The following is a 17,528-nucleotide window of genomic DNA, read 5'->3' as shown; positions in this document are numbered from 1 at the left end:
GAAATATGTCAGTGATGTGATAAAGTACATGTATGTTAAGTTTTGAGTTGGAGGTGGCTGTGGTTCTTTAGTGGTCAAATGAAAGCGAGACTTCTCAAAGCCCAATTTTAAAGGCTAATATGTTCTTATTTTCTACGGAAGAGAGCTAATATTTTATCCAAAAATTGCCATAAAAACAACTCAGTTAACCTCAGAACAGTATTATGTTAAATTTGGAGACTATTCAGTCACTGCCATGAGAAATAAAGAATTTATAGTGAAAAGCTCAACCAAAGAGACACTACTAATGATTCAATAATAAGCAGACAGTTTGGTGTTCTGACAAACCTTGGAAACCAAGTTCTTTGGCAAAGGTGTGGGAATTTTGTGGAGGTGGAAATTAATCTAACCAGCTTTTTACTAGTGAGCCACTAAAAACTTAATCTGTTTAAGGCATAAGATGAGGCTGACCAGACAGCAAGTGTGAAAAATCGGGACAGGAGGTGGAGGGTAATAGGAGCCTATATAAGAAAAAACCCCAAATATTGGGACTGTCCCTATAAAATCGGGACATCTGGTCACCCTACATAAAATAATTAGTCACACAGGAAGTGTCTTAACTGTTGAATCATTATTAAAATAGGACAAGCTGGTTTATTATCCAACACCAAATCCCCATACTGTCAATGTCACACTTGACCATTTTAATAAAATTGTTTTGGTTTTGACAGTAAAAGCCGCAGAAACACCAACATAAGTTACATATATGACCCACAATCTACACATGTTGCAGTTGTTGAACTGAGCAGATTTGGTGCAGTTCTGTTTTTTAAAGAGACTGCTTATAAACGTTGACAAGCCAATATTGTCAAATTAAAAATAGTTTCAGCCACATACGTTAACATATTATTGACCTTATTAGAAACAATGCCGTACTAACTAAAAGCACAAACAAGAGCACATTTATAAATGCTGGGTTACATATGGTTGGTTTGAAAAATAGTAGCAAAATGACATTGTGAGGTTCCAGATTTACTCTCTCAATGACTTGCCATTTGCCGGAGTTAATATTTTCCTATTCTAGCAGCTAACTTCAAAACAGAGGTTTTGAAAAAGGAAATGGAAAGTAAGCATAGGAAAGAAACACTTAAATAGTTCACAATGAAAATAATTCAGAAAACTGTAGATACAACACCAATATAAGACATATCAAATCATCATCCAGTTACTTTTCTTTTGAATCTTTTACCCGCCCGTTCAGATTCTCTAAAAATCATCAATCCAGTGCAATACTGAACTTACTCTGACAGCAGCAACCAAGAGCAGCTTCCTCTTCACCATTCACTTCTACATAGGTTGTTTTAATTTGTTGATGCAATAAGCAAAATAGCATTAATTTCTCTTTTTTGCATATTCAGGCTTCCCCAAATACAGAACAAATGGGATCTGACTAGCAGTACTGAACCCAAGTTATAAGCAGAAGGAATCACTGTCCTGAAAACATGACATATAAGCATCTTGTCCATGGAGGAAAAGGTATCTAACTAGTATTGCACAACAAGGAATGAGCTAACAAATTGCTACGTTACATATTTTTCCTCTTCTGAGGGGAAAAAATATTTGCTGGGATGGACCCCAAACCAACCCAGACAAACTACTCTTTATTTTAAAACATCATCAAGATATACTGTACATACAATTATAGAAATATAGGGCTGGAAGGGACCTCAAGAGGTCATATAGATATCACCCCCTCACCCCCCCCCCCCCAGCTGAGGTAGATCCAAGATCTAGAATACTTTTGTTCAGTCATTTTAAAATATTTCCCCCCCCCAAAAGTCATTGTTAGACAGTCTACCCTAAAAGCCACGCTCTTCTTTTTTACTACATGGACATCTCTGGGCAACGCTATACCCAACTTCAGGATCTAATCTATTTTCTAAGCTAATACTCGTTATAGTACTTCAGCTGTTATTATGTTTACACTTGTCTGCATAAAATTATTGGAATGAGAGTCTGCAGAGTAAGGAAATATTTTACACTAATTTAAACTAAAAAAGGCTAGAGACTCTAGTGATTTTCTGATTTTTTATCCTGCAGATTTAGATTGCTCCCAACCCTAACCCACAAAAGGGCCTTTCCTACAAGTTCCTGATGGTAAAAGAGAGATCTTAAACACCCATTGCATCACAGTTCTCTCCAAAGCAATTAATACACTGGCCCTCCCAGCGCATAAGTAACTGCATTCTGGACTGTTTTTAGCCTGTAGTATTAACTAGATCAATGGTTTTCAACCAGGAATCCGGGGTCCCTGGGCGGGGGAGGGGGGAGGGAGCAGATTTCAGGGAGTCTGCCAACCAGGGTCAGAGTTAGGCCTGGTCTACACTAGGCGTTTATGTCGAAGTTAGCGCCGTTACATCGAATTAACCCTGCACCCGTCCACACTGCGATGCTATTTAGTTCGACATAGAGGTCTCTTTAATTCGACTTCTGTACTCCTCCCCGACGAGGGGAGTAGCGCTAAATTCGACATGGCCATGTCGAATTAGGCTAGGTGTGGATGGAAATCGACGCTAATAGCTCCGGGAGCTATCCCACAGTGCACCACTCTGTTGACGCTCTGGACAGCAGTGCGAGCTCGGATGCTCTGACCAGCCACACAGGAAAAGCCCCGGGAAAATTTGAATTTGAATTCCTTTTCCTGTCTGGCCAGTTTGAATCTCATTTCCTGTCTGGACATCGTGGCGAGCACAGCAGCACTGGCAACGATGCAGAGCTCTCCAGCAGTGATGGCCGTGCAGTCTGTGAATAGAAAGAGAGCCCCAGCATGGACTGATCGTGAAGTCTTGGATCTCATCGCTGTGTGGGGCGATGAGTCCGTGCTTTCTGAGCTGCGATCCAAAAGAAGGAATGCAAAGATCTACGAGAAGATCTCTAAAGACATGGCAGAGAGAGGATACAGCCGGGATGCAACGCAGTGCCGCGTGAAAATCAAGGAGATGAGACAAGGCTACCAGAAGACCAAAGAGGCAAACGGACGCTCCGGATCCCATCCCCAGACATCCCGTTTCTACGAGGCACTGCATTCCATCCTCGGTGCGGCCGCCACCACTACCCCACCAGTGACCGTGGACTCTGAGGATGGGATACTGTCCACGGCCGGTTCCTCGGACATGTTAGGGGACGGGGAAGATGAGGAAGGAGATGAGGAGGGCGAGGCAGTCGGCAGCTCTCACAACGCTGATTTCCCCGACAGCCAGGATCTCTTCATCACCCTTACAGAGATCCCCTACGAAGCGTCCCCAGCCGTTACCCCGGACACAGAATCTGGTGAAGGATCAGCCAGTAAGTGTTGTAAACATCTAAACATTTATTTTTAACAAAACAGGAATATTAACAATTAAAAGAATGGGTTGTTCATGATTAGTGTGCCCTAGGCGCTTAACGGTTTAGTAAGGGGCAGTGCAAGTTTTGAAAAGAAATCTAGCAATGTCCGGTTTTCAGTGATTGTCCTGCACAAGCCGCTCTACTGTTTATTCCCTGCTACTGCAGCTACAGTAAAATGCGGTCTATGTGTCCGGGGATAGAGCAGTAATCCTCCTGGGACATCTCGATGAAGCTCTCCTGGAGGTAACTTGAAAGCCGTTGCATGAGGTTCTTGGGGAGAGCGGCCTTATTGGGTCCTCCGAAGTACGACACGTTGCCGCGCCACGAGATTATCAAGTACTCCGGGATCATTGCTCTGCACAGCAGGGCGGCATACGGCCCTGGTCTTTGGAGGCTTTCCCGGAGCATTCTCTCTTTGTCGCTCTCGGAGATCCTCATCAGGGTGATGTCGGCCATGGTGACCTGCTTTTAATTAGGTAGGGGAATGTTAGTGTTGGGACTGCTTTCCCGTTCCTTTACAGAACTGTAACCGCTGGTTTGCAGCCACGCGGTGGAGGCGGGAGAGGGGCAGCCGAAAGGGATCGTTCCCGGGGACAGCCGCGAGGGGGTGGGACAGGGGCAGAGTTCCCGCTTGCCGGATTGCTGGCAGCAGGGACTGACATTGATTTAAATGTGAAATGAGGCCAGTGGTAATATAAAAGTTTTAAACTGCCACAAGTGTACGGCTTACCATGTCTGCCTGCAACAGAAATTCCGTTGTGCTGCCTCGCTTCTCAAATGTGCTGTTCAAGACCCCAGGCACTGAATGCGAAGGCCGAGAATTCGACCTTGTGCTGAGTGCGCATGTGAAAGGTGCTGTGCATGGTCTTGTTCACAGAGAAAGACTATGTTCTTTGTTCACAACTACATTTATCTTTCTTAGGAATTCACTCCCTTTTTCCCATTTCCACAGCCCCGTCTGCGACTGTCTCACAACCTAGCCTGGAATCACACTCCCAGAGGCTAGCGCGGATTAGGTGTAGGAAGAAGAGGACACGGGAGGACATGTTCTCTGAGCTTATGGCCTGTTCCCAAGCCCAGGCAGCACAGCAGACCCAGTGGCGGGAGAACTTGACCCGAATGCACCAAGCCAACATGGATCGGGAGGAGAGGTGGCGGCAGGAAGACCAGCAGGCGACTCAAACGCTGCTTGGACTACTGAGGGAGCAAACGGACACGCTCCGGCGCCTTGTGGATGTTCTGCAGGAACGGAGGCAGGAGGACAGAGCCCCGCTGCAGTCCATCTGTAACCGCCCTCCCCCGCCACCAAGTCCCATACCCACCTCACCCAAAGTGCAAAGAAGGAGAGGCGGCAGAGTCCCTGCTAACTCTCACTCCACCCCTGCAGAGAGCTCTAGTAGCAGAAGGCTCTCATTTCCCAAAATTTGAAAAGTTCTTTCCTTCCCGCCTGACAGAAGCCCACGTCCAAGTTTCACCTCCCAATGCCATGTGTAGTTGATAATAAAAAATTCGTTTCTGTTAACTACTGTTTCAATCATGTTCTTTTGGAGGAGGAGGGGAAAGGGGGTTGGTAATTGGACAGGACAGTCTCCTTTGGCAGGGTACATAGTCGGGGGCAGGCACAGCAGCAGGGCACATACACAGTGCAGTGATGCAGTGACTAGTTACCCCGGTTAGTCTGGGAGGTTGTTTTCATGTTATGTTGGGGGGGGGGTTGCTCTGTGACTTCGTGGCGGGGGAGGGCAGTTACAGATCTTGAGCGCCGGTCCTTAGGCAGGATCACAGAGCCACACAGCAGGGGATCTGTAACCGTCCTCCCCCTGCCACAAAGTCAAATAGACCCCCCATACACACAGTCCCGATCAGGAGGGGTGACAGGCTCCGTTGAAACAAGCATCCCACCGCAGCGGAGCCTGTCAATCCTTGAGTTTAGAAGCTGCATTCGCGTCACAACACTACACCCGCTCCGCACCACAGTCTGCGTCCCAGTTTTAAAAAATTCCCGCGAAAACAGTATTAAAGAAAACGGTGTGCTTTAACAAAGTAGAACTATTTTTATTTCGACACGTGTGTTGGAGGGGGGGTGAAGGGGGTATGTAACTGGATAGGATAGTCAACATTACCTGGGTAAAGAAACGGGGGCAGGTTTAGCTTCTCAGTACACAAACTATAAAGTCACAGGTTACCCTGCTCACTCAGGAACTTTGCTTTCAAAGCCTCCCGGATGCACAGCGCTTCCCGCTGGTCTCTTCTAATCGCCCGGCTGTCTGGCTGTGAGTAATCACCAGCCAGGCTATTTTCCTCAACCTCCCACCCCGCCATAAAGGTCTCCCCCTTGCTCTCACAGAGATTGTGGAGCACACAGCAAGCTGCTATAACAATGGGGATATTGGTTTCGCTGAGATCACAGCGAGTCAGTAAGCTTCTCCATCTCCCCTTGAGACGGCCAAAAGCACACTCCACCACCATTCTGCACTTGCTCAGCCGGTAGTTGAAGAGTTCTTTTTCAGTGTCCAGGGCGCCAGTATAGGGCTTCATGAGCCAGGGCATTAGCAGGTAGGCTGGGTCCCCGAGGATGACTATAGGCATCTCCACATCCCCAACAGTTATTTTGTGGTCCGGGAAGTAAATACCTTGTTGCAGCCGTCTAAACAGACCAGAGTTCCCGAAAACACGAGCGTCATGAACCTTGCCTGGCCATCCCACGTAGATGTTGGTAAAACGTCCCCTGTGGTCCACCAGTGCTTGCAGCACCATGGAAAAGTAGCCCTTTCGGTTAATGTACTGGGTGGCCTGGTGGTCCGGTGCCAGGATAGGGATGTGAGTTCCATCTATGGCCCCACCGCAGTTTGGGAATCCCATCGCTGCGAAACCATCTATGATCGCCTCCACGTTTCCCAGGGTCACTACCTTTGGCAGCAGTACATCAACGATTGCCTTCGCTACTTGCATCACAACAACCCCCACGGTAGATTTGCCCACCCCAAACTGGTTCGCGACTGACCGGTAGCTGTCTGGCGTTGCAAGCTTCCAGAGGGCTATGGCCACTCGCTTCTGTACACTCAGTGCAGCTCGCAACCGGGTGTCACTGCGCTTCAGGGCAGGGGACAGCAACTCACAAAGTTCCAGGAAAGTTCCCTTCCGCATGCGAAAGTTTCGCAGCCACTGGGATTCATCCCAGACCTGCAGCACTATGCGGTCCCACCACTCAGTGCTTGTTTCCCGTGCCCAGAATCGCCGTTCCACGGCATCAACATGACCCATTGCCACTGTGATGTCCTCGGCGCTGGGTCCCCTGCTTTCTGACAGGTCTGTGCTACTCTCAGACTTCAGGACATCACCGCGGTGCCGTAGCCTCCTCGCCTGACTTTTCTGCATCTGCCTCAGGGAAACCTTTATGATAAGCTGCGAGACGTTGAGAGCGGCCACAACTGCAGCGATGGTCGCAGCGGGCTCCATGCTCGGAGTACAGTGGCGTCCGCGCTGTCAATGACTGGAAAAGCGCGCGAACTGTTTTCCCGCCGGCGCTTTCAGGGAGGGAGGGCGGGAGTGATGGACGGATGACGACAGTTTCCCAAAAGCACCCTCGACTCATTTTGTTACCCAGAAGGCATTGCTGGCTACACCCAGAATTCCAATGGGCAGAGGGGACTGCGGGAACTGTGGGATAGCTGACCACAGTGCACCGCTTCGAATGTCGACGCTTTCTCCGTTAGTGTGGACGCACAAAGTCGAATTACTGTCCTTAGTGTGGACACACACGTTCGACTTTGCAATATCGATTACAAAAATTCGATGCAAGTAAAATCGAACTACTCTCGTAGTGTAGACAAGGCCTTAGTCTTGCAGGGGCCCAGGGAAAAAAAGCCAAAGACGCTGTACAGGGCTGAAGCCCAGCATCACGAGCCCTGCCACCTGGGACTGAAGCTGAAGCCTGAGCAACTTAGCTTTGCCAGTCTTCAATTTTTTCTGTCCCTCTCTACTTTGTGGTAATGCACAGTATAGAAAACAGAGACAAAACAAAAAGATTGTGAAAGTGTAAATTTAAACCTTTAATTCTCTCTATTTCATGATTTTCTTACATGAAAAATATGAAGAGTAGAATTATATTTTTATGCCTACAGATTTTAAAGAGTAAGCCTGTTAGAATGTAAATTTTAGATTCACATGTAAATTTGACTAGTTTATTTTAGCACTTTCTCTCAGTTTTCTCATCTATAAAACAGGATAAATATTTCAATATCACTACAGTCCCTCACAGGACTGATTTACAGTGTTTACAATATGTGAAGCACTGTGTTATATGGGAGATGGGAGCTTGCAGATGAAAAAGCAACCCAATCTGGCCAGGCCTCCTTCCCAACCTGAAAAGTATCTCAGGTGGAGATCCAAATGAGCCCCCCACTTTTTTATAGCCAAGTAGGACTGTGAGATAGACAAAGACCAAGACAGATTTGCTTCTCCATCTGTTGCCGGACACAACTCCCATCTCCAAACCAGAAGTGCATCTTAGGAGAAGCATTACCCTAGCTTCCCCATGGTACATCCCAGCAGTCCCGAGAGCATGTCTACACTGCAACTGGAAGGTATGATTGCAGCATGTGTAGACATACCCAAGCTAGCTAGATCTAACTAGGTCAAAGCTACCTCAAGTAACATTAGCAATAAAAATGTGACAGCCTTGCTTGCCACAAACCCTGGCTGCATACTTGAGAGGATGAGCTGTGCTTTCATTGCTATTATTACTCAAACTAGCTTTAGTTCAAAGCCAGATATAGTTAGATCAAAGCTAGCCTACATATGTCTACCTGTGCTGCAATCACACCTCCCAATTGCAGTATAGACGTAACATGAGAGGCAGGCAGTAGCTGAACTCCACCTGCAGCCTGGCCCTTCTACTGAATCTGGGAGAAGAAAATCTGAGAACTATAAATATTTGTCGCTGCTTTTCTCTTTTTAGTTAAACATGAGATAGATGTAAGACTGTTGCTTTACACTTACTGGTACGTGCAGGAGACATACAATGGAACAAGTTTCCTGCCTGCTTATATCAGTACAAAATGTGTTGGCAGACTCTGGTGGCCAAAATTACACAACCAGGTTGTGCAAACCAGTCACAACTCCACCTGAATGGGGGCTGCATGGGTCCTGTGCAGACATAAAAATGCGAGGCATAGTCCAAAAAGTAAGCATTGCCAGGATGGCGTTGCACAAAATCAGCACCTCCCTTCACAAGATTCCATTGGTTTAATTTTTGTGAAGAAATAAAGGATATTGAAACAGTCTCCCTGACACAAACCACAGCAGAGAATGGAAGAAAAACACTCCTTTGTGGCCTGGAGTATAATGGCTTTAGCTAACACAGGAAAAAGAGTACTTCACACCCCTGTGCCATCTTTGTTGGAATTGGCCCATTAACTATTGATTAACAAGGATTTTATTTTAGATAACAATAGATTATTATTTGTAAGTTGTTTTTATATATTTAAATTTTCACAGCTGCACAGAATTATGGGTTATAGGCTTTTTCCCTATTTTTCTAAATAAAAATTTTCAGTTGCAGGAAATTTAGAGAAACTGAAAATATTTTAAGCATTTTAAACATATGAGTTGTATTGACCAAATCACTGCAAGAGAGTAAAAAAAAAAAAAAGGAATTTTTTATTAAATATTTTATTTAGAAAAAATGATTTTAATATAGCAAAATGTTTAGAAGCAAATGGTATCCTTGCAATAGACCGTACAGATTCACTTACACAGGTATTAAACAATTATGTGGAATACAGTATTCTCTTCTAAACATCATTGTTCAACCATTTCCAATATTTAAGGACTAAATCAAAATAGGAAAAAAAAACCACATTGCAACACAACTAGAAATCAGTCAACTGAAGAATAATGTCATTACCTCATCATGTGTGTATCTGTAATCTGCCTTCTTTGACTTGAGGTCCCATAATACTACTGTTCCAGACTCATAGCCAATCAGGAGCTGCAATAATCAGAGTAAAGAACGTTGAAAGAAAGAAAGTTACTTGAAATACCTGTAATTCTTGTTCTATGAAGTAGGTACTGCAGTAACATTAGATCCACCCTCTTGTATCTTTATTCCTACATGTGACAAGGAATCCTCCATGTGATGGGGCACACTTGCCCCGCACTGATACCGTGAGGGTTAACGTCACTCTCTGGGCCAAGGAGCCCATGCCCCCCCAGCCCTGCTGGGCATGCTCTAGCTAGAGAATAGGTATAAAAGGGAGCAGCTCAGCTCATTCAGTGCAGACCGCGAAGAGAGAGAACGCACGCTGCAAGCTCCAGCCCAGGAACCGCAGAAGTCTCAGACATCAGGAGCCAGGGACGCTGAGGCTCCAGAGAATGCCCAAGGAGTGGCGGAGCTGTTGAGAGCCACCCTGACTGAGGAGCCCAGAGCCCACGGAGATGTTGGGACCCCAGTATCAGGAACTAGCTCAGGGAGACCAGTTATGGTGCTGAGTGGAGTCAGAGTATTACAGGCAGAATCCCTGCTGACTCGGTGGCAAGCATATTTGCCACTAGGTCATGCAACCCCACAGAAGGGGCAGCTATATTGATTCTGGCTACTAGGCTAAACAATCCTGAGGAAGGGCAGCCCTACTGAATCTGACTGCTAGGCAATACAGCCCTTCTGAAATCGGAGGTCATGCTGACTCTGTCTGCTAGGCCTTACAGCACTACTGAAGTGGGCAGTTCGACTCACTTTGGTCATTGGGCCATGCAAACTTGAGAGAGGGGGCAGCCATACTGACTCTTGCCACCCTGACTCTGACCACTAGGCCACATGGCCCTGAGAGGGGCGGCCCTATTGATTTTGTCCATTGAGCCATGCAGCCCTGAGATAGGGCAGCCCTACTCATTCTTTCCGCTAGGCCATACTGCCTTGCTGAGCCAGGTGGCCACACTGACTCTGATCACTAGGCAATACACCCTGGCCGAATCAGAAAACCATTTTGATTTGGGCAATTGGGCCCCACAGCCCTGTGGGAAGGGGCCGTCACCCTGACTCTGGCCATTGGGCCATATAACCTTGAGAGGAGAGCCGACAAATAAAAATATTGCTCAGGCATGCAGGAGTGAAATCAGGAAGGCCAAAATCACACTTGGAGTTGCAGCTAGGAAGAGATGTTAAGAGTAACAAGAAGGGTTTCTTCAAGTATGTTAGCAACAAGAAGAAAGTCAAGGAAAGTGTGGGCCCCTTACTGAGTCAGGGAGGCAACCTAGTGACACAGGATGTAGAAAAAGCTAATGTACTCAATGCTTTTTTTGCCTCTGTCTTCACGAACAAGGTCAGCTCCCAGACTGCTGCACTGGGTAGCACAGCATGGGAAGGAGGTGACCAGCCCTCTGTGGAGAAAGAAGTGGTCCCAGACTATTTAGAAAAGCTGGACAAGTACAAGTCCATGGAGCCAGATGTGCTGCTTCCAAGGGTGCTAAAGGAGTTGGCAGATGTGATTGTAGAGCCATTGGCCATTATCTTTGAAAACTCATGGCGATCGGGGGAGGTCCTGGATGACTGGAAAAAGGCTAATGTAGTGCCCATCTTTAAAAAAGGGAAGGAGAAGGATTCGGGGAACTACAGGCCAGTCAACCTCACCTCAGTCCCTGGAAAAATCATGGAGCAGGTCCTCAAGGAATCAATTCTGAAGCACTTATAGGAGAGGAAAAGGATCAGGAACAGTCAGCATGGATTCACCAAGGGCAAGTCATGCCTGACTAACCTAATTGCCTTCTATAACGAGATAACGGGCTCTGTGGATGAGGGGAAAGCAGTGTTATCCTTTGACTTTAGCAAAGCTTTTGATATGGTCTCCCACAGTATTCTTGCCAGAAAATTAAAGAAGTATGGGCTGGATAAATGGACTATAAGGTGGATAGAAAGCTGGTTAGATCATTGGGCTCAATGGGTAGTGATCAATAGCTCCATATCTAGTTAGCAGCCGGTATCAAGTGGAGCGCCCCAAGGGTCAGTTTTGTTCAATATCTTCATTAATGATCTAGAAGATGGTGTGGACTGCACCCTCAGCAAGTTTGCAGATGACACTAAACTGGGAGGAGTGGTAGATACATTGGAGGGCAGGGATAGGATACAGAGGGACCTAAACAAATTAGACAGTTAGGCCAAAAGAAATCTGATGAGGTTCAACAAGGACAAGTGCAGAGTCCTGCACTTAGGACGGAAGAATCCCATGCACTGTTACAGACTAGGGACCGAATGGCTGGGCAGGAGTTCAGCAGAAAAGGACATGGGGTTCCAGTGGAGGAGAAGCTGGATATGAGTCAACAGTGTGCCCTTGTTGCCAAGAAGGCTAACGGCATTTTGGGTTGTATAAGTAGGGGCATTGCCAGCAGATCAAGGGACGTGATCATTCCCCTCTATTCGACATTGGTGAGGCCTCATCTGGAGTACTGTGTCCAGTTTTGGGCCCCACACTACAGGAAGGATGTGGAAAAATTGGAAAGAGTCCAGCAGAGGGCAACAAAAATGATTAGGGGGCTGGAGCACATGACTTATGAGGAGAGGCTGAGGGAACTGGGATTATTTAGTCTGCAGAAGAGAAGAATGTGGGGGGTTTTGATAGCTGCTTTCAACTACCTGAAAGGGGGTTCCAAAGAGGATGGATCTAGACTGTTCTCAGTGGTAGCAGATGACAGAACAAGGAGTAATAGTCTCAAGTTGTAGTGGCGGAGGTTTAGGTTGGCTATTAGGAAAAACTTTTTCCACTAGGAGGGTGGTGAAGCACTGGAACAGGTTACCTAGGGAAGTGGTGGAATCTCCTTCCTTAGAGGTTTTTAAGGTCAGGCTTGACAGAGCCTTGGCGGGGATTATTTAATTGGGGATTGGTCCTGCTTTGAGCAGGCGGTTGGACTAGATGACCTCCTGAGGTCCCTTCTAACCCTGATATTCTATGATTCTATATTGACTTTAACTATTATTCCTCACCACCCCAAGACAAAGGGTGATCTTAAGAACGCAACTGTGGGGAAGTAACTACCCCGCCCCACCCCATGAGGGGAAGAGGCGCACTTGCCACATGACACTCCACAACAAAGTTCTAAAACTATTAAACTACTTCACTATTAGACAGCAGGTACATGGTCTCAAAAGGTAACTCTTGGGCTATCAAATGTCTATTGCACCATGCAAATTTCTGTAATTACAAAATATTCACATTTAATAACAAACTGAGTACTACATCATCACCAAACCATGTTCAACCCAAAGTTTCATAATTAAACATGTGTACATTAATAATGTGATGAAGACAATATTTTTCCTTATATTTTGGGGTACAATGGCCTTAGCTAATACAGGAAGGATTATTTAACTGCCAATTGTTTTTTGATTTATTCCATTAACTAACAGTGATTTTATGCAATAGAAAATAGATAATTTTAAGAAAATTTGTATGGTGCTGAATGATTTTTCTTGATTCCTGCTTCTGTCTGGTCAGCATGCATTTTCTCAAAACTAAGTTTGAAGGACTCTTAAGCCAACCACTTTGCTCACTTTTAAAGTAAAGTTCCCTCCCAAACAACCAATTCTACCACAAATACATGCAAACTTTTCTTAAGCATGGTAGCTTGCTCTCTATAGACAGGTCCTGAATATGGTAGAAATGTAAATCTCTTTATAGGTAGGTCTTCCATAATTAGCCAGAATACATATCTGTTGCAGAATACATATCTGTCATGTGTGGTTTGTTCTCTCTTTCTCATCTTCTCCCCAGGAGGTATATTTGTGTATGCTTTGCAGCATTTTCAGAGGGTTTTATTTTGGGGAAAAGTTTTTTAAATGGACACACTTCTACATGTTTGATGCAGAAGGTTGAAAAAAAAATTTGCAAGGTCAAAGTAGTACACCTTTCCCTGGGAGCACAAGGTGGTGAGATTTGTGATGGTCTTTTGTTCTGTAGGAATTCACCCCACACAAATGAGCTCTCTCTCTCGAGGCACCACTTACTACTGCCCCCTCTAATCTATCAGAACCACTCCAGAGTGAATTAATGCATTAATCGTTAACTTTAACGTTGCAAGATAGAGCAAGGAATTCCAGTTAAAAAAATTAGTTTAAAAAAAAAAATCAGTAATCTACCATTTCAGGTTCTATACAGAGAGTCAAACTTCTCCCCAAGCATGTCTTGCAAAACTATATTAGTGATTAGAAAGAAGCAGATATTGAAATATATCTTGAAAGGAATGCTCTCCACTTCTTTCAGAATAAGTTTATATCTTCCATAGATTGCGTAACTAAATTTACAGCTGCTATTGTAACCCTTTCCCTCTTCCCTCCAGATAGCTCTGGTGTTCTGAACATATATACATATATATAGAAAGGTGCCTCTCTCTCTCACATATTCCTCCATTCTCTGTCCCTCTTACTTTCTTTTCCCCTCTATAGGTGCACACAAGATGACGCAATCTTCGGTACCCTAGTGGTAGCAGAATTGTCACACTCCCTTTCTGGCTGCTACCAAAAAGCACAGCACTACCTAATTCTGCAAAGAATGGAAGCCCTGCAAGGAGAAACTTTGTCAAGGACAGCAGGAGGTGAGAAGCACTGATCAATAAGGAGGAAGACAAACACAAAGTTACCCAATGACTCTGCACTGTAACTATGGCATGGGGAGGGTGGGTTTACTGAATGAATGGACGGACATGTGTTACCTGAATTATCCAAAGGCACCAGCTGCTTTTAGTGGCCAAATCCACTAAACATTTTATAAAATCATGCAGTCACTGATGACAAGAGCCCTAAAAAGCACATGCTAAAGTTTATCTATTTTGCCTCTGACTGTTTTCAGCTGCTCCATTTCTTTCACTATCTCCCTATTGCCCACCACAGTAAGCTCCTTCCTCATTTATACCTTCTAGGATCTTCACAACTAACCTTTCTCCTATCTCTGCTTTCATCCTTGCTTCAGCACACACACTCACTTCATTTAGCCCAAACAGCTCATTTGATCAAACCCTTCAAGCCATTTTACTATGCCTGTCTCAATACTTTTGGGCTTCGCCTAGCCCTGGATATCCTTGCTATATCCTTTCCATCATGAGTTTTTCCTCATTTATTGAGTACTTCTGCAAAATGCATGGCCCTTATATCGGGTTGTCTTTGGTTTCTTTCTTTTTAAAAAAGATAAATAAATACACTTTAACATCATTCAATCTCGCTCTTTGAGATTTTTTTTATTCATACAATTTTCAAATTCAACATACCTTTCCTTCATCCATTGGATTGTCACTAATATGGACAACAGGTCCTGGATGAGATTTGGATGACCTGAAGGGGAAAATGTTTCCATCTTAAATAAAAGAAACACATTTTTCCCCCAGAATATATTACAACTAGTTCCTATTGAGATGAGATCCTGTTTATGCATCCCAGGTTCACATTAGCTCTTTTGGCCACAGCGTCACACTGGGAGCTCATGCTCAGCTGATTATCCACCATGACTACCAAATCTTTTACAGTCACTGCTTTCCAAGTGAGGGTCCCCTACATTCTTTGTTCCTATATGTATACATCTACAGTTAGGCATACTAAAACATACTGTATATTGCTTGCTTGCATCCAGTTTACCAAACAACCCATATTGATCTAAATCAGTGACCTGTCCTCTTCATTACTTACCATTGCCCCAATTTTTGCGTCATCTACAAACTCTACCAGTGATGATTTTATGTTTTCTTCCAGGCCACTGATAAAAATGTTGTGAACAACTAAATATTGCAATTGCTGCAACTACAGTGAATCTGTTACTATGTTATGTTTATTTTATTTACCTGTATTTTGATTTTTTTTAATTGAGAAGCAGTGATACAGCAGCCTTTATTATTTTATCCCATAGTAGAAAAGTAGTCTTAATGTTGATCATTCAGTATGTGTAAACAATGCGCAAAAGTGTATACTACCACTAACTAATTTATTAGCTGCTAAATCACAAAGTGACAGAGAATGTAGGACTCTGCATCCTCACAAATCATTAGCCCCAGCCACATCTCATTTTTTGGGTAATAATTTGCATTTTATTATTGAAAAAAAACTTTACACATTAACTGAAAGGCCCATAGATATACCTTTGTGTGAATGAGAGTATTGCATGCTCCATTTTTAATCCATCAATTAATTATCCAATAAGAAAGCTTTGAAAATAACTTACAAATATGAATTGCTCTGCACTATACTGAAGCACTGGCTAAACACCCACTATTTTTGGATTTCTTTTCCATTTCTGTCAATACACTATCATCATCTGTTCCTTTCAGTTCAACCTAAACATTGGGATCATTTATTAAAGACAATTTCAGATAAGTGTTTTATTCCTAGCTATACTTAGTATGTGACAACTGTTAGTTCAGTAATGAAAGAAATATTTCAGGATCAATAAAACTGAATTTACTTATTTTAACTAATATTATTTAAGCCCAAAAATTTATTGCGAGCACAAAAATAATCCTGCTGAATTGTACAGTTAATGACTAATGAGTTTTATTGTCTATGGGCCCATCCTGCAGCTCATTGCATTCAAAAATGCCATTTAAACAACGGCATTTTTGACAAAGTGCATGCATGGGTCCAAAAGTTGTGTCCCTAAGTTAAAGTTACAATAAATGTTCTGTTGCAATGGCTGTTCCATAAAAGATCTGAAGTAAAAAGAGCCCCAGAAACCTTTAATTAAAATTACCATTACGATATGCCATCTGACATTGGACTACAACAAAAGCTACCAGACAAAGTCATCTGGATGAGATAAATTAACACTTTTTGAACAGTACAATCCTGTAGTCAAATCCTTGAATACCAAAAAACTGGTTGGGAATCGGGCAGATTCAGGCTTCAGTCCCCACCCCCCTGAGGTTGTGTAGTAATTTTTGTTGTCAGAAGTGGGTCGCAGTGCAATGAAGTTTGAGAATCCCTGTTCTAGGAACACGCAGGTGAGGATATATTATAGAAAACTCTACGCACTATAGATAATTCAGGGAGATTTACATACAAAGTGAATTGTACTGTACTTTAAGACTACTCTCCTATTAAGTGAAACTGCAGCTGCCAGACTAAGAACTATAAAATAAAATTATGTACTCCAAATGGAAGAAATCAGACAAATGAAATCCATACTGTACTTCAACATGATCTACATACCCATCCTGGCAATGCTTCTCACATCACATAAAAGATTTAAAGGTTTTTTTTGTCCCAACAGTCATGTAGAAAAGAATTTTAGACCAGAACAAATGTATATGTTTCAGATTCTATTTAAATTTGTTATTTAACACAAATGACATTTCTATAATTAACAATGGTATCTGGGACAAAAAAAATTGTTTTCAGCTAGGCAATACTTAACCAGACTCACAGTTCAATGGCTTTATTCCACATGATGACATAGCCTGAGAGTGTAAAGGACTCCACATTGACAATGTGAATGTTTCCTCTTTCGGTACCCACATATAGCCATTTACTTTGGAAAGGCAGATGGCAAAATGTTATCCTGCAAGATACAATGCATTCAAAAAAAGTAATTAGGAAGATTGTTTATAAATCCTACAAATACTTTGTTAAAGCCCAATATCAGAAAACCCAATCCAGGAAGAGAGAACTATTTTATCTTTATCATATTTTATTTGTATTTATAGATCACTCAGCCATATGACATTTTAAACTTCAGAGACCTGGTGTAATTCCTACATAAAAGAGCATGCTTCAGAAATTATGATGTAGTTAAACCTGTTTATAACAAACAAAAATTGCAAGTGTGAAGGTTAACCTTGGAACAAATGATAAATCTTCATTTAAAATTTGAATATCTTATTTGGGATTTATTTTAAGATATTCTAATTGTACGCTGAGTTTCCAACTGCTTTTTAAAATTAATCTCACCATATTACTACTTTTTTCCAGTTTCAAGGACCCAATGCATTTTAGATGTTGCCTTCTGTTTTATATATTGGTTTCAAGAGACACTAGGTTAATAAATCAAATACAATAAATATAAATTGTGACAAGTAATTTTAATATTATACCAAAAGTTTTTCTTCCAAAAATATTTAAAATAATGCAATATTGAATTATAACAAATTTCAAGAAAAGTTATTTAAAAATAGTTTTAGGTACTGAAGTTGCT

General features: G+C 43.2%; 2 protein-coding genes across 11 annotated transcripts in view; one reads left to right on the top strand and one right to left on the bottom strand.

Annotated features, from left to right (window-relative positions):
* The window catches only part of STXBP5 (syntaxin binding protein 5), a 176,005-nt gene that overhangs the window by 101,938 nt on the left and 56,539 nt on the right, over positions 1 to 17,528 (bottom strand). For all 10 annotated transcript variants that reach the window (XM_005280427.5, XM_042848227.2, XM_005280429.5 and 7 more), the window contains 3 exons: positions 16,761 to 16,895; positions 14,620 to 14,683; positions 9,275 to 9,358 (listed from right to left, as the gene is read on the bottom strand). In XM_005280427.5, the coding sequence (XP_005280484.2) occupies positions 9,275 to 9,358; positions 14,620 to 14,683; positions 16,761 to 16,895 (283 nt within the window). The remainder of the gene's footprint in view (positions 1 to 9,274; positions 9,359 to 14,619; positions 14,684 to 16,760; positions 16,896 to 17,528) is intronic.
* Positions 2,621 to 4,937, top strand: LOC135982639 (uncharacterized). The gene is made up of 2 exons (XM_065590317.1): positions 2,621 to 3,324; positions 4,319 to 4,937. Exons 1-2 carry the CDS (start codon positions 2,748 to 2,750, stop codon positions 4,792 to 4,794), a joined length of 1,053 nt encoding a protein of 350 aa, XP_065446389.1. The 5' UTR covers positions 2,621 to 2,747; the 3' UTR covers positions 4,795 to 4,937.

Source organism: Chrysemys picta, chromosome 3 (assembly GCF_011386835.1).
Source record: "Chrysemys picta bellii isolate R12L10 chromosome 3, ASM1138683v2, whole genome shotgun sequence".
NCBI lineage: Eukaryota > Metazoa > Chordata > Testudines > Emydidae > Chrysemys > Chrysemys picta.
This window is presented reverse-complemented; position numbering and strand designations above follow the sequence as displayed.